Source organism: Apium graveolens, chromosome 1, assembly GCF_009905375.1.
Source record: "Apium graveolens cultivar Ventura chromosome 1, ASM990537v1, whole genome shotgun sequence".
Classification (NCBI taxonomy): Eukaryota; Viridiplantae; Streptophyta; class Magnoliopsida; order Apiales; family Apiaceae; genus Apium; species Apium graveolens.
Window position 1 is genome coordinate 201960844 of NC_133647.1, and position 24532 is coordinate 201985375.

At 34.9% G+C, this 24532-nt stretch overlaps 3 protein-coding genes across 3 annotated transcripts; 1 reads left to right on the forward strand and 2 right to left on the reverse strand.

Annotated features, from left to right (window-relative positions):
• Positions 1-7048: 7048 nt before the first annotated feature.
• LOC141678812 (uncharacterized) lies at positions 7049-11852 on the reverse strand. Its single transcript, XM_074485219.1, has 7 exons — positions 10940-11852; positions 10368-10764; positions 8851-8906; positions 8503-8733; positions 8046-8337; positions 7744-7940; positions 7049-7606 (listed from the first exon to the last, which is right to left on the reverse strand). Exons 1-7 carry the CDS (start codon positions 11731-11733, stop codon positions 7453-7455), a joined length of 2121 nt encoding a protein of 706 aa, XP_074341320.1. The 5' UTR covers positions 11734-11852; the 3' UTR covers positions 7049-7452.
• A 3400-nt stretch (positions 11853-15252) lies between these two features.
• On the forward strand, positions 15253-19017 carry LOC141678821 (phytosulfokine receptor 1-like). The gene has a single exon (XM_074485229.1). It carries the CDS (start codon positions 15654-15656, stop codon positions 18720-18722), a length of 3069 nt encoding a protein of 1022 aa, XP_074341330.1. The 5' UTR covers positions 15253-15653; the 3' UTR covers positions 18723-19017.
• A 4140-nt stretch (positions 19018-23157) lies between these two features.
• LOC141724370 (uncharacterized) lies at positions 23158-24326 on the reverse strand. Its single transcript, XM_074526495.1, has 2 exons — positions 23984-24326; positions 23158-23899 (listed from the first exon to the last, which is right to left on the reverse strand). The coding sequence occupies exons 1-2, from the start codon at positions 24275-24277 to the stop codon at positions 23216-23218; spliced, it is 978 nt and encodes a 325-aa protein (XP_074382596.1). The 5' UTR covers positions 24278-24326; the 3' UTR covers positions 23158-23215.
• Positions 24327-24532: the final 206 nt, after the last annotated feature.

A 24532-nucleotide genomic window follows, 5' to 3' on the forward strand; every position in this document is an offset into this window, starting at 1 on the left:
CACATATCAAATCAATCTATACAGATTCAACAATTATATCACTTTCAATTTCATCTTCTTTTCCTTCTTCAACGGATATCACTCATCCGTTGACAAGTGGTTGCTCTTCAACGGATAAGCTTAACAGCAGTTATCCGTTGATAACAACAGTTTCAACTTCAACGGATATTCCACATCCGTTGATAGTCTCTACACAAATAACTGAAATGATTCCAAGTGTAGAAGACATGAATACTGTGCAATCACTTTTAGGATTGAGGGCAGGGAGTGAAAATTTGAGTGAGAGGCTGGGTTGCTCCCAGGCAAAAGGAGAGATTGAGAGCACAAAAATGCATGCTATTTCTTCCAGCATGGCAAAAGTCAGTGAGTGGAGTACCACCTTAGAAGGTGAAGGTGAGGGAGTGAGATGTGTGAGCCAGGGGGAGCCCCTGATGCAAGAACATAGAGAAAAAGAGAGAAAAGCAGGTACAGTTGATACAAGGGTGAAACCAGCCATTGCTCATGAGTCAATGATTGTGGATGATGCTGAAAAGGAAAGACAATTTCAGCAACATTACAAAGCTGTAATTGATAACATTTCCTTGGATGCTGACACTTTTACTCATCCTGTGACAGCCTATCAACTGTTGGCTGCTCAGGGCAATGAGGAGGCAGAGAGGACACTACATCTAGTGCACTCAACAGAATCTCTTCAAAGGGATAAAGCTGCTATTAACAGGATGCCTTCTACAGCTGGTGAGCCATCTGAGGAATTTGGAGTAAATTCTGATGATGATGACTCTATTTCTTCTGATGGAAGCATGAACATAGGGGGAGATGAAGACCCTAATTCCATTCCTAATCTACCTGAATGGGCCTTGACTAAGGAGCATAGAACAGGTGAATTCAATGTCCACTTGGTCAAACAAATCATCACTATTCAACAGGCCATTCAGAACACTTCAAATGCAAATATCAAGGCTATCCTCCAAGCTCACCTGGACTCACTGCATCTCATGAAGTTGCAGAAAGTAAAGCAAGATATGAGTCTAGATGATCTCAGGAAAGATATTGCTGACTTGAAATCCTTCACTTCAGAAAAATTGGATTCAGTCATGCCCTATGGTACTTTGCAGGACTTGGTTTCGAGATTGAAAAAGGAATCAGTTACTGAACAAAGGCTGGCCAAGTTGGAAGACAGAGTTCAAGGAATTGAAGATTCTGTGGCCACCCTTCTTCTCAACCAACAATCTCAAACCAATCTCCTAATGCAGCTGGCAAAAGCACAAGGCTTGACCCCTCTCCTTGATGATAACAAAAAGGGGGAGAATAAAAGGGAAGGGGAAGGAGAGCCCTCTACAAAGATTCAGATATCTAAAGTGCTAGTTCCTGCCATCACTACCTCTCCAATCATTCAAATCAAGGGAAAACCTGATGGAATTGATTTGATTCAGCTAGCAGCAGCTGAAATACAAATGAAAGAACAATGGAGGAGAATTGATGAAAGGTTGCAATTGGTGTTTGGTTCTACACAAAATAAATCAACATCTGTGAAATTTAGCACAAAGATTGAACCAATCAACATGGAGCTCAAGCCAGTAGGGAGAAATAAGGTTGGAGAGACTTCTTTCAAGAATTTAAAACCTATGGTTCTAAAGCCTAACACTAGATCCAGTATGGACTCCACAAAGAATCCCCTAGACTTTGCTCAGATGCAGGAAGTAGACTTTCCTCTTCCAAAACCTGATGGAGACAAAGTTCTAAGTGCAAGCATCATAAAGAAGAAGGAGACCAAGGACAAGGGTGAGAGAATGGACATGGCCTTTATCTATAGAGAGGGAAAGAGTATCTGTGTGATGCAAGGACATCCCAAATTTCTAAAGGCCAAAAGGGAAGAAACCAGAAGGTTGAAGAAAGAAGCTGTAAAACTCAAGGCTGACAAAAGAGCACAAGCAAAGCTTGAAAAACAGCTAAAGTCAAGCCAAGTTGAAGAAATGAAAGGAATTGAAGTCAGGGGTGAAGAAAAGATTGCTAACTTAGATGAGGTTCTTGGGAGCATATTTGGTGAAAATATGGAAGAAAGAGAGGAATGGCAGAAGGGAAACAGAAGAAAGGCCAAGGCACACAGAAGGAGTGAAGATAACCCTGAAGATACCAAATCTATATCTAAACCACTACCTTCCATACCTAAACCTTTTGTTGCTGATCCCTCTATAAATATCCATGGTGAACCAATCATTCCAAAAGAGGAACCTATTGATTGGGACAACATCACATTGCCTACCTTTTTAACCACTCTACCACTACCAAAGAAACAGAAAAGAAAATCTAAATCTACACCTCCCCTAACCTCTAAGAAATTCACTCAAAAACAAAAACCTAACCCTAAGCCACCCATTTCTAAAGATGATTATGTTCACATCTGTGACATAAAAGAAGCTTCAGACATTAATCTCTGTCTGGATGAGCTGGAGGAAGTAAGGGGAATAGCTGCCTACAGACAGCTACCAGAGAGATTGGTTTTCAGATATAAGGGAGCTGGGGAAAGAACATGGCCTCTCTACAGGATTCTAAATGAAGGCTACTCTACCTTGATCAGAGTCTTTTCAGCCATCAAAAAGGATTCTGGCTTTACCAGAACAGCCAAGACTGAAATTCTCAACAAGATTGCCAACATAAGGAAGACTTGGAGGGAACCAAATGCTTTGCCCAGAACCTTACTCATACAAGAAAGGGGAACTAAAATTCACAAATCACCTCATTGGTTGATGGAATTTAGAGATGACAAAGGAGTCAGAAGATTTTTCAGACTTGAAGACCAACTCAAGATTGCCAGCAATGAAACTCTCAAAGAAATGCAATCTAAGTTGGATATCAGTGATGAAGATGAAGCTGAATTCTTCAGACAACTCCAACTCCAATTTGAGGAAAATGACAAAGGGCTAGGAAAGAAAACCAGGGAACAAAGAAGAAAATAATGATTTGCTCAGGCTAGAGGAGCACCCTTGGAAATACTGTAAATCTTCAATTACCTCCTAGTACATACACTTTTGCAGCACTTTTATATTTCTACTTAGTTTCAATTCAAATATTTGTTAAGTGTTTTGTTATCATCAAGTTAACCCTGAATTTATGCCTACAATTCTTATAGACATAAATAGGGGGAGATTGTTAGGAATATATGTGCATTAGTTTGATGATATGTTTAACAAAATACTTAAGTAGAAATTTAGTGTCAGTAGCCTCAACGGATAAGACCACTTTGGCTATCCGTTGATGGTGTAGCTTTACTTAGAAATAAGTCTAGTATTGTAGCATATTTCAGTCTCTGTATTTAAAATGTAATTCTTAGAAGTTGAGAGAAACTATAAGTCATGTTGACTACTAGATGATATGCAGATAGGAAGGCCAATTGTAAATATTTCATGCCTTGTAATTTTGTATAAATGAAGTGGTATCAACGGATGACTTAAAGACCTTCAACGGATGAGAAGCTAAGCTTCAACGGATGTCTCTAAAGCTTCAACGGATAACATCCTTCAACGGATGAGAGCATCAACGGATAAATGCATCAACGGATGAAAGCTTCAACGGATAACATCCTTCAACGGATGAAGTCATTAACGGATGAAAGCTTCAACGGATGTTCTGCTAATTAGCCGTTGATAAGTGGTAGTTGTACCTACAGACAGAGGCACATGGGTTGACAGAGAAAACTGAGATGTGGCAGCCGAATTTCAGGATCAACAGAAAAAGCAGCCGTTCTTCTTTAGTACAAAGATGCAATAGTCAACAAAGTACTGGAGTGAACAGGAAAAGAAGCAAGTGAAGAACTTATTTTACTATTGTAATTTTATATTGTTTTTCACTTGTACACTTGGTAATATATAAACCAAGAAGAAGCTAGTAATTAGAGAGAGATTTTCCAGAGCTGTTAAGAAATATCTTGAGAGAAAATTCATCTAGTTTGTACTAGGATGCAGCTGTGATCAACATTGTTGAACACAGATTTTCTAATATACCATCTCTGGTGGAACAACAAATCCACCAGAAAAGTTTTTAAAGTTTGTTGTGTTCTTTACATTTTGTGTTTGAATATATATCTGTCTGCATTAGCTCAAAGCAATTCATACACTTGTTCATCTAGAACACACTGCTTTAATAAACTTCTCAAAACCTGAAAAAGTTTTGAGATTTACATTCAACCCCCCTTCTGTAAATCTCATTGTTAGTCCTCTAGGAATAACAATTCTTCTTAGGACCTCAGCGCTTACCACTTGCACCAAAACTCCGGAGTGTTAGTGAGGTGCTACTTTATTCCCTTAAAGGGAACAGCCAGCGCCACGTTTCGAATAGGCAAGATGCTGGATATACCCAACAATCCCCCCCCCCCAGCATATTGCCACCAAGCAAATGCCTTACGTTGGGACTCGAACACGTGACCTGCTCTGATACCACTTCTTAGGACCTCAGCGCTTACCACTTGCACCAAAACTCCGGAGTGTTAGTGAGGTGCTACTTTATTCCCTTAAAGGGAACAGCCAGCGCCACGTTTCGAATAGGCAAGATGCTGGATATACCCAACAAGAGTCATATTTCAGGATTCTATTCTTTTGTCTATGTTTGTTAAGAAAACCCCTTGTAATTTGGCTTCATTGATTATTTCCAACATGAATCATTGTGCTAAACATGAATCCATGCATCTTCCATACCCTACTTTGTTAACAAAGATTTTTCAGTATTTTCGTGTTCCTTTTGAGTCTGCTAAATCAGAAAGATTAAATGTTGTTTTTGACTTGTCTGTTTTAACTGCGAATGGTCTCGCAGTTTCTGAATCAAATGATTTGTTCTTTGATGATGCCCACCGTTCTGTTGGTGGTTTGCCCAAATCCCCCCATTAAGCGTCAGACCCAAATGATCAAAACACCAATAATGTCCTCAATTCGTTGTTTGCTAAGTTAGAAGAGAATTCTGCTGCTTTAGCTTCAATTAATTCCGCATTTTGCTTCCATTAAAACTCTCGGGTCACTAACTTCAGAAGTTAGTATTTTAAATGCTTCTTTTGAGTTGTTTAGGAAGTATGTATGTTCATCTTTGGATGATATCAATGCCAAACTTTTTGTATTGCATACTTCTGATGTCAAGTTGTCTAAGACCATAAATTTTGAGTTTGGGACTCTGCAAGAAGGGATGGTTTCCTCTGCTAAGGCATGGGAAAAGGAGTTTGTTAAGTTGTTTTTCAAGCTTGGGTCAGAGACTAAGTTTTTATCTCAGCAGTTGTCAGCCATGCAAGACAAGAGCAAGATGTATTGGCACAAGAAACGAGACTGGATTGGAGATTGTACTTTAGAAGAAATCACTGCTCCTCTGCCACTCCCTGCCATTCCTCCACCTTCAGTTTTTGGCATGTCCAGAGAAGAATACAAGGCAAAGGTTTTTGACTAGCTTCGTGAAAGGGATGGAAAGGCACCAGCTCAGGAAGCTTTTGACAAGCTATTTCAGAGTATGGCTCGGCTCCAGTATTTCCTTCATCCCAGAACAAGGCTTCTGGTTCAGGCAAAGGCAAAGCTCCAGTTAATGTTGATGATGATTCTGATTAGAGACCCTTTTATGATGAAGGGGGAGAAATTTTTTATGATTTTATGTGTTTTAAGACGATGGTTCTTTTGGGCTTTTAAGACTATGTTCATTGTTGGTGTGTTGGTTGTGTTTTTTTTTTTTGAACTTTGATTGTTGGTTGTGTTGGTTTTTGAACTTTGATTCTGGATGTGCTTTATGTGTTTAATCGTTATTTTGGATTCTGATTAGATAACAACTGGACATCCTGGTTTATGGATGGGTTGTTATGTTTTAAGTATTTAATAATTGAGATTGTCTCTTTTATGCATATTGATCTAGTGTCTCATTCATTCTTTAGTTGTCTCATTCTCATAATAATTGCATATATTATAAACTGCAATATATTCTGTTGGTTCTAACTCTGTGTTACAGGCCTTTAGTGTTTTTGATAGGGGGAGCATTTATGCTTTCTTTGTCATCATCATAAAAGGGGGAGAATGTTAGACGTTCAGGTTTATGATGATTTCCAGAATGCAGATAAACAGAATGCAAGTAACCGAGATTCAAGCATTGCAGTTGATTCAGATTTTCCAGGAGACTATTTCTCAGGATTAGGTTTGTTAGGGTTTTGTGTAAATCTTGTTTATCTGGATAAATCTTATCTCAAACAAACTCTATCTTTTAAATCAAGTTTAAATCTCTCAAACCTTATCTTTACTTGTTTTATCTCTTTCAAACGTACTAACAGATTAGTTTCAAAGATTCATTCAAAATATTTTCAAACAAACTTATCTTCCAACCTTATCTTGTGTTTGAAAATAAATTTGTTAGAACATTGCCTATAAATACAACTCTTCATTTCAGATTTGTGGCTAACGCTTTCACGAGAATCTTCCATCATCTAAAATCATTTTCTTGTTCCCTACCCGATTTATATATATCCAGAAAAACAAGAAACCTAGTTTGAGTTGTAAACTTTCACATTATATTATTGTATATGAATCGTGTATTATATCACTTGTCCCGGATTGTGGGAGTTTGATTACAACAGGAAGCCCAAGTAACTTTGTGCTAGGTAGCTGTGTGCTAGGGAAAGGTTTCTATCAAGTGGGCCAAGTTTGTAATTAAGGAAAGTTTGTAAGTACTTTGTTTTTAAGTGGGTATAATACATTCTCTATGCTAGTTGACATGGGGACTTGGATGTATGTCATAGACTAGGTGTAGGGGCCGAACCAAGTGAAAACTCTTGGTGTTCTGCATTGTTTAATTTCTTTATTACTGCATTTATATTTCAGTAATTTACTTTCTATAGTTAAAAGAGACTGTCCCATATTCTGTCTCATTTGTAAAGGGACTGTCCCATTTGCATAAGAGACTGTCTCATTTGCCTTGACAGTTAGAATATTATTATATCTATCGAGCCATCGAATTTCATTCTAGTAAACTTCTTCATTGAAATTTCTAAGAAACCAATAGTAAACATCATATCCAACATAATTTGATTTACATCTAAGGAACATCATATTCCATATATATGCTTGAAAGAGGAAGCCTGATCTTTTTGAGGCATATAAATCGACAGAAAAAGCAATCCACAGATCAACAATACAGTCTAATTATTGGAGGAACCATCAAGCTAGACTTTCTCTTAAATATAACAGTGCTACACTTTCTCTTAAACTTCCAGCAATGAACTGAACATCAGCTACTTATCTATATCTAACAGTAGTCGTACAATCCTAAGCCATAACCACGTAATATTATTCGATGTCTTTCAGCATCACCCGAGTGATGAAAACCAGGGGAGAAATAAAAATCAACACTGGATCTCTATGCTTTTGCTGGTTTTGTACCCAAAATCTTAGGTCACTTGTTTAGGCGTCGGAACTCAATGGTTCTTGTCTCTGGGCTTACTTAGCTGTTGAGAGACCAATCATAGTCCTGGTAAACAATGTTAACAGGACCACCATCTTCTAAAAGATGTGTCAAAAGACCTGCCTTTGTTGCATCCAAATATTTCATCAGCCACTGTAATATCTCCTTTTCTTGTCCAAAATCAACGTTGAACCTGACAAGCAAAAAGATCAAGATAAATATTTGAAACACCGCATCATATCTGTGCTTGTGTGTAGAACATAATTTGCTAAATTAGCACAAAGTATCTGCAAATGTAAGGCGTTATTAATAAAATTACAGATTGTATACCAGGTGATGATTCTAGTGAGATAGACAGTCCTCTTTTCCAGATCTACCTCAATTCCGTCTCTTTTAAAGCACTCTCTAGTAGCATATCTTAGTTCAGAATCTACTCCTTGAGGAGTAAAAAATCTCACTACTGGGCTTGACCTTGTGGCGTCGCAGAGTCCAAAATGAATTGATGGATTAACCTTCGGAAGAGCCAGCTGTAAAGAGGAAATGATTTTTGTTACAGGAGCTAAAAAAGGCGAGGCACGAATCTAGTCCCAAAGGTAAGAAAATGTTGAGTCTATTCAGATATTTAGGCTTACTGCTAAACGTTTGTCTCCAGCACCAAAGGATTTTACCAAAGAGTAAGGCGCTCTTCGGTTACTTCTAAGGATCCCATGTTTAATTTCGCCTAGAGAATAGGTCTGACCTCCAATTACGTACTGGAAGTCATTATTAAAGGATCTTCTATCCACTATCCCCACCGGATGTCCGACCTTAATCACAGCATGGATGACCATCGCATTGTACAGGTTCAGGAAGAACGCGAGCCTCTCTTCTGTTGACAGGCAAAAGAGGTCCACCCTGTGAAGGTCTTTTACTAAATTCACATATCTGCAATTGTGAACAAGGAGAAACTTTAAAAAATTATCTGCAACAGCAAGCGCAAACCAGCATTTCAGAAGATATCGTTAGTCTGATCAAGGGTAGTGGTCCTATACATGAACTGGAAGAACGACAAGTTCATGAAGCAACAAAATGTATTATCAAGTATATTACCTCCGGAACTCCTCACTGGTGCTGATTGCAGTATAATTCAGATGTTGTCGGTCATCAGAAGCGTAAGATTCAAGTATTGCAAACATTAACTTGGTAAGCCTTTGGCTAATCAAAACAGCGGCTTTAGGTTCACTGTAGTTAAGAGATCCTTGATAATTGAAGCATCTAATAATAGATGGATCGTGCTCAAGAAATCGATAATAGTGACTTCCATCCTCAAATTCGTTTTCTCTGTGGATAGACAAAAGCACACAATAACTAATTAACATAAACGCGTAAAAATAAACTCAATCTGAATAACAAGAGTTTATGTGGCCTATGGACACCAAGACACCATCCTCTTCTTACCCAAAGACGTGACATATGAAATGCTTTCGAGCCAGCTGCTTTCCAATCTCAATTGCCTAATCAAATTGAAGAATAAATGTCGTTATGAACTTGTGTAGTAAAGCTTAACACATGAACTTGTATATGTGGATGCAACTGCAAAAAAATTGGATGAACTTCCTATTGCCAAAGTGTTATGAATTGTCACATTTCCTAATTTAAACTAATTACAAGGCATAAAAACTGCAGCAGGACGATAGCACACTAGATGTGTGCTGCGTCCCTGAACAATCTGCAGACAAATTACTCTAGTAAATTGAACAAGCTCGCCGGTACTGAAGATTCACCATAATGACAGCATTTAGGTACTCTGTTATCATTTATCTACCCGATTACCTGACAATACAGCACAGTGTCAATCTACCAAGTTATTATTTCGGTTGAAGTTACTTTAACAGGTCTTAATTCTTTCTGCATTTCATCCGCATCAACTAATCAGCTTACTTAGTTTGATTAAGTACAGACTAAGTGTTACAAAATCGATATTATAATAACTACAGTGTGGGAAGCAGTGTTTTGCTTTTGAAATCGCTATTGAATAAACTAACACATAGGGCCAGGTGCTTGTTACTGATACATGATGAAACCCACTGAGGTTCCAGCTGCTGAAAATGAATGGATCAAGTACCATGTGCCATCAGTAGAGGTAAAAGCAATTCAAAGGATTGCTGGTGGGGAAGGAGAGATCAATTATGTAAAAATCGACATCTTCTGCAAGAATGTCTAGAGTAGTTGCACACTGAAACTAACACCATCCAAACTGTTTCTAAGCTAATCTGGAAAGAGCAAAGCACTCTACACATTGACCAATCTCTTTTCTCGACAATGCGACATAATCAAGTATGCTATAAAGATAGAAGAAGGATTGCTTTGTTACTGCTAAGCAATATGAATTACAAACTTGTTAGCATTAGAACTGAATCTAAAGAAAATTGTGACCTACAGTACACAGACTTTACAAAAGGAAAAAAAAACTTTCTTAGCTTTTTCAAAAAAGAACACTTTTGAAGATAGTTGAAGCACTCATCTCAGCCCCTATCCCAAAATCAGATCATGAAGAAACATAATTTTAACTTAATTCCGAAAGTCATCATGGAGCCTGCATGCTTCTCATTATTTAATCTCAGTACTTTGAAGTCCCCCCAGATTAAGTACACAAATTGATTAACATAACACCCTGAATATAGATTTGGTTTTGAACTAACCAAGTAGAATCCTTTTAGAATTAAACCTATACTGCTATCAATCCATATCTTTCGAGATTAGAGAGTAGATATAAGGCATGCGTACATCAAATCCTCCCCGTACCCTACTTCCGAGAACATCCTACTAATACTATATATAGTTTTATTATAAATCAAGTTCAAAAATTTTCTGAACATACTAACATTTTCTGTATCATAATGACTAAAACCATGTAAGCAATAATCAAGCAAAGCAATATACTACAACTGAATTGAAGGGTCGAAATAGTGTACCTCAAGCCTATCAAGACCTGCAAAATGTTTCAAGATCTCATTCACCATTTCAGCTCCACAGAAGCAGTTCCTTATCATTTTCATCTTCATCACACGGTCTTGAATGAACATCTTTTGCCTTAAAACCCTAACAATCCCCGCCATCTCGTCCAAACGATCCTCCTCGGGATCATCCAATCCATACAGGGGCACCACTGGTGCAGTATCCGGACATATTTCAGATAACAACTCCTTTAACTTCTCCTCCAACATCCCACTATTTCTTAGAGAATTCAAGGCCACTAATCCACCAATAGATTTCTCATTGAAAAATATATGTGGCACTGATGAACTCCCTGTCCTCTCTATCAGCTCCTCTTTTCTCAGTGGAAAAACGTCGATATTAATTTCCACATACCTGAAAAACAAAATAACATTTCAAATATCCCTTTTGTATATAAACATCAATATTTTCTCTGCAAAATCACCATACATGGTAGGAACGTAGTACCAGTTACTCTGAAACCTCGAGGACCTCGAGGTGTTAGAGAATGACTATTTTCAGGATCTTATATTATTCTAACAAACATTACCTTAAATTCTTTTCCCTAAAGAAAGATCTAACTGCAGTGCAATCACGGCAATTTGATTTAGAAAAGAAGGTGATTCTTCCTCTCAACCCCGTAGTTTTACCATGATCATCATCTTCATCGTTACTCTTCGAATTCACAACCAATTTCACACCCGATAAAAACTCAGAAACCTTGTTTAAACTCGAATTCTTGTCCGGATCACCATCACTATTATCATCACCATCATTACTATTAAAATTATTATCCGTAAACGAATAAAATCGCTTGGTGATCGCGGATGACAAGCTGCTACTCTTCTCCAAAAAATACTTCCATGATGTCTCATTCTCGTCACAAACATTTCCAGACTCATTCATCGTAACTCCTGGTGGTGCCTCAGGCCTCGGAAGCTGCGAATTAGGTGGAATCAATACCTGAACCTCACCATAACAACTCTTGAATTTCTTTCCATCTTCATTTCCCTTGTTCTCATTCGTCGAAAAACGTTCATCCGAATCTTCAGAAGACGAGAAACTCAACTTCTCATCATTTTTGTCGCGATAATCCTCAGCTGAATCATCATCAGAACAACTATCAACTTGATCATATATATTTTCCGAAAAATTATCTTCCTCGTAAAATCTCCTGTAAACTTTCTCCGTCTTATCGCTACCACTAAATTTACTGTCCGATTTTTGATTTATAGAACGAACCGAAAAATCGTCGTCAAGAGGTACGATTTTAGCATCACTAGAGGTGTGTGCAGCAGAAACAGAGCTGGCAGCTCCTCTATTAGAAAATTTCATTTGTGTCATGATAAAATATTTGTGAAATTTGTGGAGGATGTTAAGGTAGAAGGCATGAAAGAGTCAGAGAGCGAAGGAAAGTTAAGATCGAGAAATGTAACAGAAATAATCGGAAAGGCAGTTATAGTTACTATTAATTAATTTATTTATTTATAGTACCAGAACTAGTAAACATATCTTATCTTGTTTAGTAACTAACGTCTATCCTTAATAACATCACCTCAAATATATTATAAATTTCAATAATTAAATTATTATTATTTTCTAAAATTTTATATGACTAATATAATTTATAACCTTATAATCGAGTACATGCTCTAAGAAATTATATGAATTAAACAATCGAAATTAGGCCTAAGTCATTAACCATTTGAGTTACTACGAAGCTCGTTACGACGGGACAATATAAGATATGTCACGTGTGATGGGTGCGAAGACGGACAGGAAGCTCAGTCAGCAGCAGCAAATGACAAAAATTCATAGTTGCCGGCTTTGATTCCACGTCACTACGTCTTCCTTGCCAAGAACAGCTACACACCATAAATTTTATTGAAAATTAAAAAAGATAGAGATAATTACAAGAAACAAGAATATCAACTTGATACGATTGAGTCATGCTCCATGCCAAACATAGCACCAGGGTCAATGATAAATTGATAATATTTGACGCCTCGGGTCAAATTTTGTATTTTGAATGCAGTAATAATTAAGTTAACACAATTTCTGAGGGTCTTATACTTGTTGGAATTATTCTATTTCTAAGCGTGATCACATTGTTACTAACTCGTTTTGACGTTTATTGGTCAAAAAATGAACAATTATAGGTCTGGTTTCGTCATTGTACATTAGTTAATTTGACAAGGTTCATGCATTTTTGTTAGAAAATTACAGGAACTGCATGCCTCCGAATACTATTTTTTTAGTTGGTAGTTGGTGAAGCCTTTCAATTTTTAATTAATCTTATTCTGTTCTTTTTTAAACATATTAAACTTATTACTTTAATATCTCTAACTTAGAGATATAAATTTTAAAAGAAAAATTATTTGATTGTGATTCATTTTATATAGGATTTAATATAAATATGAAAAATTACACTGACACATATTAAGAACTGGATGGGCAATGTTTTGTACACAGGAGAAACTTAGGCCCATATTGATTAACATTTTTAAACATGACAATCTCTGACTACTTGTAGTCTGACAAGCCCAAATAAAAGCCCACTACAAAGATCTGTGCTATTTGATAGTACAAAATGACCAGGCTCGTTTCTTTATTTGGGTCAAGAGACTGAAATTTCTTTAAAGGTCCATTAGTTTCGATCATTTTATTGTTGAAATTGTTGTTAACGTAGTGTACCTGTGTATGCATCATTTCATTTACATAAAAATATTCAAAAATGACTCAAATTTACAAGAATTTATGGGTCTGTTTGGACTTATTGAGTACGGTTTGTGTGCCTAACTTATAAGTCGGATTTTCAACTTATTAACTGATAAAGTTAAATATTAGTAATGACGTACTTTTTTCAATTTATTTTGATTTTTTGCGTTTTTATTAACTTCAATTTTAAAAAATATATTTTTAAATGTTAATCTAATCTAAAATTCATGAAATAATATGATTATATTTAAAAATTATTTATTTTGATTTAATAAATTAAAAAAAAAAATTGACATATAAGTGAAATTATCTAAACACTTATATAACTTATAAATATTTATTAACTTATCACTTATAAATTACGTATTTATTTAAAATCATAAATTATATATTTTAAGATTTCCCAAATGGACACTATATTTATTGTTTGTGCTTGGATACGTACGAGAAAAAAGGGAAAGTAAACTTAAGTCAGAGAATATTCATCATCAAACTGGATATCCAAAAACAGAAGTATAGCAAGTGAATAAAATAAGGGATTATTTTATTTTTAAGATGCATTTCTTAATTTACTTTTTCTATATAATGACCCTTTTATTTAATAAAATTAAACATGGTGGAAGGCATCAATGAGATACAATTGAAACCACAGATAAAAGTTGCAATTGCAACCACATGCTAGTAATCAATATATTCTTTTATTAATGCCATATCGAAAAAGAATGGACAATGCAATAACAATCAATTAAAATAACAATCAATTAAATCTAAGGTTAACATCTAAATCAATTCTGCTGTTAGTACTTAAGAGGTGACACGTAAGAAATTATCTTCTTATCTGTCTGCCAAACAATTTTTACCAAATAAAATGGTTCATCAATCATAACTCTCTTAATTATTTTAGTTATTTTCCGAAAACAGTATTGTAAAAGTCGAAGATTAATTAATTAATCGTTGTTCGGTGAAAAAGTAAATTTATTAAACAAAAATCGGATAAAAATCATTTTAATAAAAATTGGTCAATAATCAGACTAATCAAATTGGGCTAATCTATCAAAAATCAGCCTCATTGATAAAAAAATTAAAAATATATAAAAATAAATTTGAAAAGTATATATTTGTTAAAAAAAATTTTAAAAAAAATTATTCGTGTATGTATAATAACTATTTTAAATGGTTAAATAATAAACTTTCTTAATTTTTTATATCAAATTGACCTCAATTCATAAGTTAGATCTTAAAATTTATATTTACTTTAACAATATTATATATTTTAAATTTATTTGTTTATATATATATAATAATTATATATAATAAAATAAAAAAATTACATATATTAATATTTATATTTAAAATAAATAAAAATTAGTTCCGGTTAATGATGGTATCATGAATCCGTGAACAAGGAAAGTATTATCATATCCGTATCCGTGAGTAACGTACTCTACGTCTCTACGAACATCTCATCTTAAAAAATAATAAATTGTCAGAAAGTTTCAGCATTTTCAGGTTTGAAACTTGGTTTTAACCCTTTAGTCAAAGTATTAAGCAAAATAAATATATAGTATTTATTTTGTCCCAATTTTTCATCGTTTTTTCGTCAACTTGACCCAATTATAATTGAAAAATTATATAAAAAAATATTCAAAAATAATTATAAAATTATATCACGAAAAAGACATGTATTTTAATTTAATATCAACTTTTTAATTTTTTTTAATCAACAAAATATTTGGTGCAGTAGTTGAGTTCGTTGCCCCCTTATGAAAAGTTATGAGTTTGACTCCTAAAAAATGCGCGTGTGATTAATTATAAAATCGAATATTTAAATTTTTAATTAATAAAAATTGATATTTAATTTACGTTCAAATTTATAAAAAAATAATAAAAAAACAAAAAAAAAATGTGGCGGTAGTAAAAAATAACTTTCCTAGTCAAAGACTCTCACGTACACGTTAATACCCACTCCTTTGACTATAGTTGCTTGCACTTGCCTAAATTTTCCATAAATTTCATACATGTACTTTCTTTAAAAAGACTAGCCTAAATTTTCCATAAATGTCGTATACTGTACTTTCTTTGGAAAGACCAATCCTAGATTTCCTGTTCTTACATCTCTCCTCATTAAACTCAACTTAACTAAAGCCTTGTTTTGACTATAAGGAATAAATACTTGATGTCTTATGTCATCACCATTACCCTTTTTATACACACACATAGATAAACAAATGCTGTAGCACATTATGTGATCAAGAGTCATACAAGTCATTGTCACCCCTAAACTTCCGAGCCTACATAACCAACTTTTCAGCTAATTTTACCCATCTTTCTCTCCTTTTTTCAGGTCAGTTTTGCTTTCATATTTTTACAAGCCACATTTGATCATTTACTCTAAAGGTGCAATCTTTATGTTTATTTACTCTAAAGTTGCAATCTTTTTGTTCATTTGATTATATTAGGCCACTTTTGTGTGTAATTTTTGTTTGATCTTGGTACTATTTGATCAGTTTTTGTAGTTTTCTATACATTTTAGTTTGTTTGATGAGATGGGGAGGCTTGAAATTTTGGTAATCTTGATTCTTGGTGGGATTTCTTTAGAAGCTCAGGTTTTGAATGCTCAAAAGCTTACTTGTGATTCTAATGATTTCAAGGCATTGGCAAGTTTTCTTGATCATTTAGATTCTAGAATTGATGAGTGGAAATTGGGTAAAAATTCATCTGTTTACTCAAATTGTTGTGATTGGGTAGGTATTACTTGTATGTCTTCATTGTCTCTTGGATTAAGTGATGAGTTTGAGTCTGGTAGAGTTGTTAAGTTGGATTTAAGTAATAGAAGATTGAGAGGTAATCTGTCTGAATCAGTAGGGAGTTTAGACCAGCTAAAAACCCTTAATCTGTCTCATAATTTCTTCCGGGACTCGATACCAGTGTCATTATTACTTTTGTCAAATTTGGAAATTTTGGACTTGAGCAAGAATGGATTTTCTGGGGTGTTTTCAGTTAGTGTAAACCTACCTAAAATTAATGTTTTTGACGTTTCTGAAAATGGCTTTCGAGGTTTGGTTCCAGCTGGTATTTGTAACAACTCACCTTTAGTTCGGAGAATTAATCTAGCAGTGAACTATTTTAATGGTAGTATTCCACTAGAACTTGGGAACTGTAGTTCACTGGAGCATCTTAGCCTGGCTTCAAACACTCTCTCAGGGACAATACTCGAAGATTTATTTAGGTTACAGAATTTGTCTCTCTTGAATCTTCAAGAAAATAGGCTCTCCGGCCAGCTGAGCAACAACATTGGCAATCTTTCTAATCTTGTTCGGTTAGATGTTTCTTACAATCAGTTATCAGGAAGTATACCAGATGTTTTCCATACATTAAACAAGCTAGAAAATCTTTTGGCTAGATCAAACAATTTTACTGGTAAAATACCTTACTCTTTGACGAATTCTCATAGTGTTGTTTCTCTCAGTTTAAGAAATAATTCATTGAATGGTCGGATTGAGATTAATTGTTCTGCAATGCTTAAGCTTGTATCACTTGATTTGGGTTCTAACCAGTTTCACGGATCCATTCCTGATAACTTACCCTCCTGTCCAAAGTTGACAACTATAAACTTGTCTAAAATAAATTTCAGAAGCCAAGTCCCAGAAAGTTTTAAGAACTTTACTAGCCTATCCTATCTTTCACTTTCAAATTCTAGCATCCATAACATATCAGCTGCTCTCCGAATTCTACAGAATTGCAGGAACTTGAAAATTTTGGTCCTTACCTTGAATTTTCATAAAGAGAAATTGCCATCTGTTCCTAGTCTACACTTTAAATCGCTTAATGCTCTGGTTATTGCCAATTGTAAACTTACTGGAACCATCCCGCAGTGGTTGATTCGTTCCACACAATTGCAATTGTTGGATCTGTCCTGGAATCAATTAGAAGGAACGATTCCATCTTGGTTTGGTAGCTTCCAGTTTCTCTTTTACTTGGACTTATCAAATAATTCTTTATCTGGGGAGCTTCCTCAAAACCTTACTTCGTTAGAAAGTCTTAGTTTCCGGAATATCTCATTGGAAGAGCCTTCGCCAGATTTTCCCTTCTTCATGAAAAGAAATTTAAGTGCCAGGGTATTGCAGTATAATAAAATTTGGAGCTTTCCACCAAAGCTGGACCTTAGTAATAATTTTCTCCAGGGACACATATGGCCGGAGTTTGGGAATCTGAAGAAGCTACATGTATTGGACTTAAAATATAACAACTTGTCAGGAGGCATTCCTGTTACTTTGTCAGGTATGACTAGCTTGGAGACCTTGGATCTGTCATACAACAGTCTGTCGGGTGAAATACCATCTTCTTTGGTGCGTCTCTGTTTTCTGTCAAATTTTAACGTCGCAAACAATAATCTGAGTGGCAGAATACCAACTGAAGGCCAGTTCCCAACCTTTCCGAACTCGAGTTTTGAGGGAAACCAATGGTTATGCGGGGAACATGTTTCCCCCTGTCAAATTGCTGTTAATGTTCCTAGTAGATCAGGTATGAAATCAAAGAGAAGGAACGGAACTATTATTGCAATGGCTGTTGGTGTTGGTTTTGGAACAATTTTTCTTGTTTATTTCATTTACTTGATTGTTCTGAGGAAAACCATTTCAGAAGATATCGATGCTGAGGTTACTGAGAACAGAGATCGCTCGAAAGAAGTTGAGTCGAGATTACTTGTACTTTTCCAAATTCAGGATAATAATAAAGAGATATCACTAAATGACATTCTGAAATCAACCAACAGTTTTGATCAATCGAACATCATAGGTTGTGGAGGTTTTGGTCTGGTATACAAGGGCACCTTTCCCAATGGTAAAAAGATTGCAATAAAACGGCTATCTGGTGATACTGGTCAGATGGATAGAGAATTTCAGGCTGAAGTTGAAACACTTTCAAGAGCTCGGCATCCAAACCTTGTCCAGCTTGAGGGTTATTGCAATTATCATAATGATAGACTCTTAATATACACTTACATGGAGAACAGTAGCTTGGATTACTGGTTGCATGAGAAAGTGGATGGACCTTCTTTACTAGAATGGGATGCCAGGCTTCAAATTGCTCAGGGAGCAGCAAAAGGGCTTGCTTACTTGCACCAATCTTGCGAGCCTCACATCCTCCATCGTGATATTAAGTCCAGTAACATTCTTCTAGATGAGAAGTTTGTAGCTCACTTGGCTGATTTTGGCCTTGCAAGGCTTGTACTTAATTATGACAGTCATGTGTCCACGGATCTTGTCGGGACTCTAGGCTATATTCCTCCAGAATATGGCCAAGCTTCAGTTGCAACATACAAAGGGGATGTGTACAGTTTTGGGGTAGTTCTTCTAGAGCTCCTTACTGGTAGGCGACCCATGGATATGTGTAAACCGAGAGGAAGACGGGACCTGATTTCCTGGGTTTTTCAAATGAAAAGGGATAGAAGGGAAAGTGAGGTTTTTGATCCATTAATTTATGATAAAGAACATGCAGATGAGTTATTGGTAGTCCTTGAGATAGCTTGCTTATGCTTAAGCGAAAACCCTAAATCAAGGCCTTCTACTCAGCAATTAGTTTCCTGGCTCGACAACTTTGATGTCAACGTCTAGCTTGAGCTTAACTCTGTGAATAACGCGAGATCACCTAAATCACTACATCCAGTATGTTTAGTAATCTACTTTATGCTGCATTATCTTGCACAAGTTGTAAATTACTAGAAAATCTTGGCCATAGTGATGTATATATCTACAGCAGAAAGACTGAAGTGTAAACAGCAAACAGGTATCTCATTACATTCAAATTATGCCTGTGACTCTCTCATACATGTAAAAAGTGATCTTATTCTAATTTTCATTAGTAGTTTTGCAGTTGTGGAGCATTTATAAAGTTTTTGTTTATGATGAAATCTCCTCTCAATAGTATTGTAGTTTGCTTTTCCTTCTTTTGTTGTTGCTTTTAGCATAATCATGATTAGCATAAATCGTAATCATGATTTAAATCGAGTGTTCGCATAGAGAATATAAATAGAGGCATTAGAGGCACACACACCACATCCCAGCTCTCAAGAGACTTGAACTATTCTTTTCGAGTTTTCTTAGTAAGTGGAGGATGAAGCTAACTTCTGGCTTAGAGCGAGTCCATCAGTATCTTAACTAGTTCCTTTAAAAATGTTTTCGAAACATGTGGTTGAAGTAGAAACAAGCACCACCAGAACCCGCACCATGTACAATGTTTAGTAGCAAATTTTGAGCATATGCTACATTCTTGAAACTGTGCTTCATTTGAATTTTGATTCTACTTTATAATTGACATAAGACCGATTTGCGTTTTACAAATGGCGGGGGTATTCGTATATACCACCAATTAAAACACGATATTTGACAATAATAGATTATTTTGAATTTTTTGTTAAAATTCGTTAAAATTTTAATTTACAAATGTTTTTCCATGCAAAAGGGTAAACTGCCTATAAAAAGTGTAATAAGGAAGGACAAAGATTATAGTGTATCTAAATTATGATTACAAATTTCGTAAAAATCGGAATAAATGGGTTGAGTTATAGATAAGTAATTTGTTGGCAATTTTTGAAAAATTGAACTAATAATTTATCAATAGTGATCCAAAAATGTAAATTTGGATGACCAACTGATCCAAATTTCTGACCAGCTCTAACAGTGTGATTCAAATATTTGATCTAAATTACTTTTTACATATAATAATATATAAATATCATATTAAGCAATTTTATCTTAAATTTATCATTTAATCATTATTAACAATTTATTTAACATTTCATAAATTAATTAAATCAAAAAAATTAATACACATAAAAATATTAAAATTATGCACTTAATTCACGAAAAACACATTTATTGCAATAATTAACATACAAAATATCATTGTAACAAACTAATTTTCCAAATTAGTATATTCTTCTCACAAATGCTCAAATAATGCATCTCTAAGTACAATATATGTCTCTTTATTTTTTATTTTTAAATTTTAATGAAATTATGTTTTCTCATTATTTTAAGTTTTATTTTAAAAATAAATTTTGTTAACTATTAATTATATTCTATTATTAATTATATAATTAAATAATCAAAAATCAATTTAAAATTTTGTAAACTACAAATAACAAACCATTATTTTATATTAAATCAAGTGATCCAAATTTGGATCAGTAAACAGTAGTGATCAAATTTGGATAACTATTTGGATAACTGTTAGAATGAAATTTGGGGTAATTTATCCCAAATTTAAATCTTTGAATCACTGTTGAATTTGTCCTAACAATTTATTAAATTAATTAAATATTTTTGACCAATTTATCGATGAGACAATGACTTTCGGCCGCATCTGTAAACATCAATTAAAAATGATGATTTAAATATGCTGGATGACCGTTGTAAACAATTTGTTGGTACTATAAAAATGGCCCCTTCTCTTACGTGCAGCACTTGAGTGGAGTCTCAATCTAAACACTCCGTTATCTGGAGGAGGAGAGTATCGTAATCAAACAGTCAAACTTACTAGACAAACATACATGTGGCTGAATAATATGAGGAAGCAAACCATGTTTGAGATATATATAGACGAGATACACCGGCCGCAATATTTTATTGCGACGGATGAGTGCACCCGCAATAAAATAATGCGGCTGCTGTATCCTATACAACGATGGCTGGAATCAGTTCCCTACTTGGGAAATTATAAATAGATTATGGAGACCCATGAGTCCGGCTGGGTTTAAAGAGAGGGGTGGGGCTTGAACTAGACAACCGAACTACTTTCTGGTCTCACTTTTGTCCCTTTCGATTTCACATTATTAACTCACATACAAACATACATATTTTTATAAATGCTTCATGCATTATTATATGGAGATAAATGATTTTTTTTTGTGATTTTACCTCTAAGTATGGTAGTAATTAATGGTTATGTATTTACAACCAAAAAAATTAGGTACCGGAAATGTATGCACCTTCGAGATCGAGCTACTTGTATAAGCTACCAAAATGGTTCTCACTATTGTTTTCAAACGTCAATGTATAAATTGTATTTGGTAATTTTCTAATAATATTGGTAATTTTTTGATAATTCGTGTATATATACATGTTGTTTATAAATTAAAACGTAACATATATCATGTCTTGTAAAAAAAAAATTAAGAATAGACGGGAGATAATTGGTGCTACTCACAAGTCATATCGAATATAAGAGCATATGCACCCATCGGGGGCATCAATTCATCAATTGAATCGATGGAGTTGGTTACTATTCATACTAAATTCACTTTTTTCCTTAGTTTTTATACACCCACATAACTCCATCAATTCATCAATTACTATTCATTAAATAAATAATTATACTATATATCATAAATTTAATTTCATCTCTATTATTTAATGGTCCCACAAATAATATCCAATAATATATTGTTGGATAATTTTAGATTTTTGATAAGATTGTGGATAAATTTAAATTTTTGATAAGATTTTCGTTGAATCACATTATGACACGTGTCTTGATCTAGATTTATAGATTGAAAATTGTCTATAAATAATATCATGATCTTCATATTATAGTCATCTCAAAATCACTACAAATCTTTGCAATAATGAATTCATTAAAAAGATTATTGAGTCAAAGACAACAACACAGTCAAGAAGAGACTGAAATTATGAATACCATGGTGACTGAATCGGCGATGATGATGGAGTTCATCAATACTCCAGATGAACAACAAGGACGGAGCTCACGACCTGGAAAATCTTCTAATCATCCCAGAGAAAGGCTATCGAGAGGAAAAAATCTCATGGAAGATTATTTCGTTGATCGTCCAATATTCAATGAAGATGATTTTCGTCGAAGGTATAGAATGCGCCCTCATGTTTTTAATCGCATCATGACAGCTCTTTGCACTCAAGATTCCTATTGACATCAAAAAACAGATGCAATTGGATTATTGAGGTTGCTACCACAACAAAAAATGACTGCTGCACTACGAATGCTAGCTTACGGTGCAGCAGCTGATCAGTGTGCCGAAATATGTCGAATGGGAGGATCAACCACACTTGAGTGTATGAAAAAATTCTGTCAACAAGTGGAAGGGCTCTTTGGTCAAGAGTACCTTCGTGCTCCGACACCAACAGATTTACGAAGGCTTCTAACAAGGGGCGAACAAAGAGGATTTCCAGGTATGATTGGAAGTATCGATTGTATGCACTGGGAGTGGAAGAATTGTCCAAGCGGGTGGGGAGGGGCTTATAGTGGTCGAAAAGGACGACCTACTATTATTATAGAGGCAGTCGCTTCTTATGACACTTGGATCTGGCACGCTTTTTTTGGTGTGCCTGGAGCTCAAAATGATATTAATGTTCTAGGTCAGTCTCATGTATTTGATAAAGTCATCGCAGGAAATAGTCCAACGGTGGTGTTTCACGTCAATGGAAAAAGATACAACAATGCGTATTATCTTGCTGATGGAATTTATCCGAGGTATTCAACATTTGTAAAAACTATATCAAATCCTGCCACTCAATCACAAAAATTATTTGCTAAGAAACAGGAGGCATATCGCAAAGATGTGGAGAGGTGTTTTGGTATCTTGCAATCTCGATGGGCTATTCTTCGTCATGGTGCTCGGATGCATAAGCGTTCCACACTTAGAAGCATCATGATGACTTGCATCATATTGCATAACATGATAGTCGAGGATGAATTCGTGGAAGAAGATTTTGTAGAGCCGGTAGAAGAAGATTTAATGAATCCAGTAGCATCACAAGTTTATGATGGGCCAGTAGATAGTAATGGAGTTCGAATTCCTTTTGCACCAGTACAAAGAAATGGAAGAAATCAACAAGCATTTTGGGATCGTATTGAGAACTTGGAATCAGCTTATATCCATACAATGCTTCAAAATGATTTGGTGGAGCACAACTGGGCAATAGAAGCTAATTAATAGTTTTCAATTTATTATCTCTTAAAATGTACGACTTGATAATTTAAATAAATTTATTTTATTGAATTCAAAAGTAGCAAACAAAATTAAAATTAAAAAACATAGAACATAAATGAATTAAAAACATAATAGCTAAATCTAATCATAAAAATCATCATCAAAGCGAGGAACATAAGCACTGCCATTAGTAGTCTCATTCACTTGTTCCATGATCTCAGCCTTCTTTCTTTTAAACCATTTTTTCGTATTAGGGGTCATTTGGCTAGTATCCATTGTCATGATCTTTGTTTGCTCCCTTAATTCTTCAATAGCCTCGTGTTTTGCCAATCTTGCTTCTTTCCGTTCCTCAAGTGCATCAAGTCTTGCCTGCCTTGCTTCTTTTCGTTTCTCAAGTTCTAACATCTCTCTCGACATTTGAAGGGTTTCCTCGTCTTTTTTGATGCTGGCCTCCACTAGTTGTTTTTGGTGACATTGCATATTATTGAAAATAGCTATAGACATCTCTTCTTTTTCGGTCATACGTTGCTTTCCTTTCTTTTTTGCATGTTTGGACGCCTTTACTCCCATCGGTCTAACTGGACTAGAAGGACTTTCTGTTTCTCGATTAAACTCTGGAGTCGTGAAACCTTCTTCATCAACGCAATCATCACTATTCAAATTGATTGGTGGTGAATCCATTTGTGTTGGAAAATTTCGTTGAAATGGAGGAGAAGTAGTGGGAACGTCTATAAATTGAGGATGTGCCGCAACTGCTTCATAACATTCCCATTTGTCAAATGTCTTATTCATTTCCTTAAAATATAGTCCTTGAGCCCGAGTTATCTAAAAAAATAACAAATTTTGGATACTAAGTTATCACATAAATAATATAAAAGCGTATTTAATATATATATAATTATAATTTACCTCATCTACCAAATTGGTTCCGCTTGCACTATATCTACTAGCTTGATTTTTTGCACATTGCCATTTTTTTAGTACTCTCTTCAATGGTGTCCAATGCGAGTCAAGAACAACTTTTGAACGAGGTTCGGCATGAGGATTCTCTGGAGTGCCACACCAATTTTTTGCATAATCGTCGTGAATTCGTCCCCATAAATTATTTTTGTTCGAATATCGACCGGTGATCGGATCAACAGATTGTCGAGCCCACGAAACACATAATTGTAATTCTTCGGAAGGGAGCCAATTAGTACTCATTATATATATATATATATGAAAGAAAAAAAATGAGATTGAGAAGGTAAGAATGTAGGTATTGTAAAATTTTATGTAAGAAATGAACACAAAAAACTGATATTTATAAATAGAAATATGACCGTTTTATATATTATAGCTCTTATACAGTACATATAAATTAGACTGTTATACAGTACATAAGCTGTTGCAATGCATGGAAAATAATAAAATTGTGGGCCCTATCAAATTGATGCCCGTTATCAACTCATTTGAAAA

Excerpts from the sequence above, each read along its gene's own strand:
- LOC141724370 (XM_074526495.1), bottom strand. The coding sequence starts at position 24,277 with ATGAGTACTAATTGGCTCCCTTCCGAAGAATTACAATTATGTGTTTCG. Across the intron at positions 23,900-23,983 it reads GAACCAATTTGGTAGATGAG|ATAACTCGGGCTCAAGGACT; the intron begins GTAAATTATAAT and ends TTATTTTTTTAG.
- LOC141678821 (XM_074485229.1), top strand. The coding sequence starts at position 15,654 with ATGGGGAGGCTTGAAATTTTGGTAATCTTGATTCTTGGTGGGATTTCT.
- LOC141678812 (XM_074485219.1), bottom strand. The coding sequence starts at position 11,733 with ATGACACAAATGAAATTTTCTAATAGAGGAGCTGCCAGCTCTGTTTCT. Across the intron at positions 10,765-10,939 it reads TTTAGGGAAAAGAATTTAAG|GTATGTGGAAATTAATATCG; the intron begins GTAATGTTTGTT and ends TTTGTTTTTCAG. Across the intron at positions 8,734-8,850 it reads TTCATATGTCACGTCTTTGG|AGAAAACGAATTTGAGGATG; the intron begins GTAAGAAGAGGA and ends GTCTATCCACAG.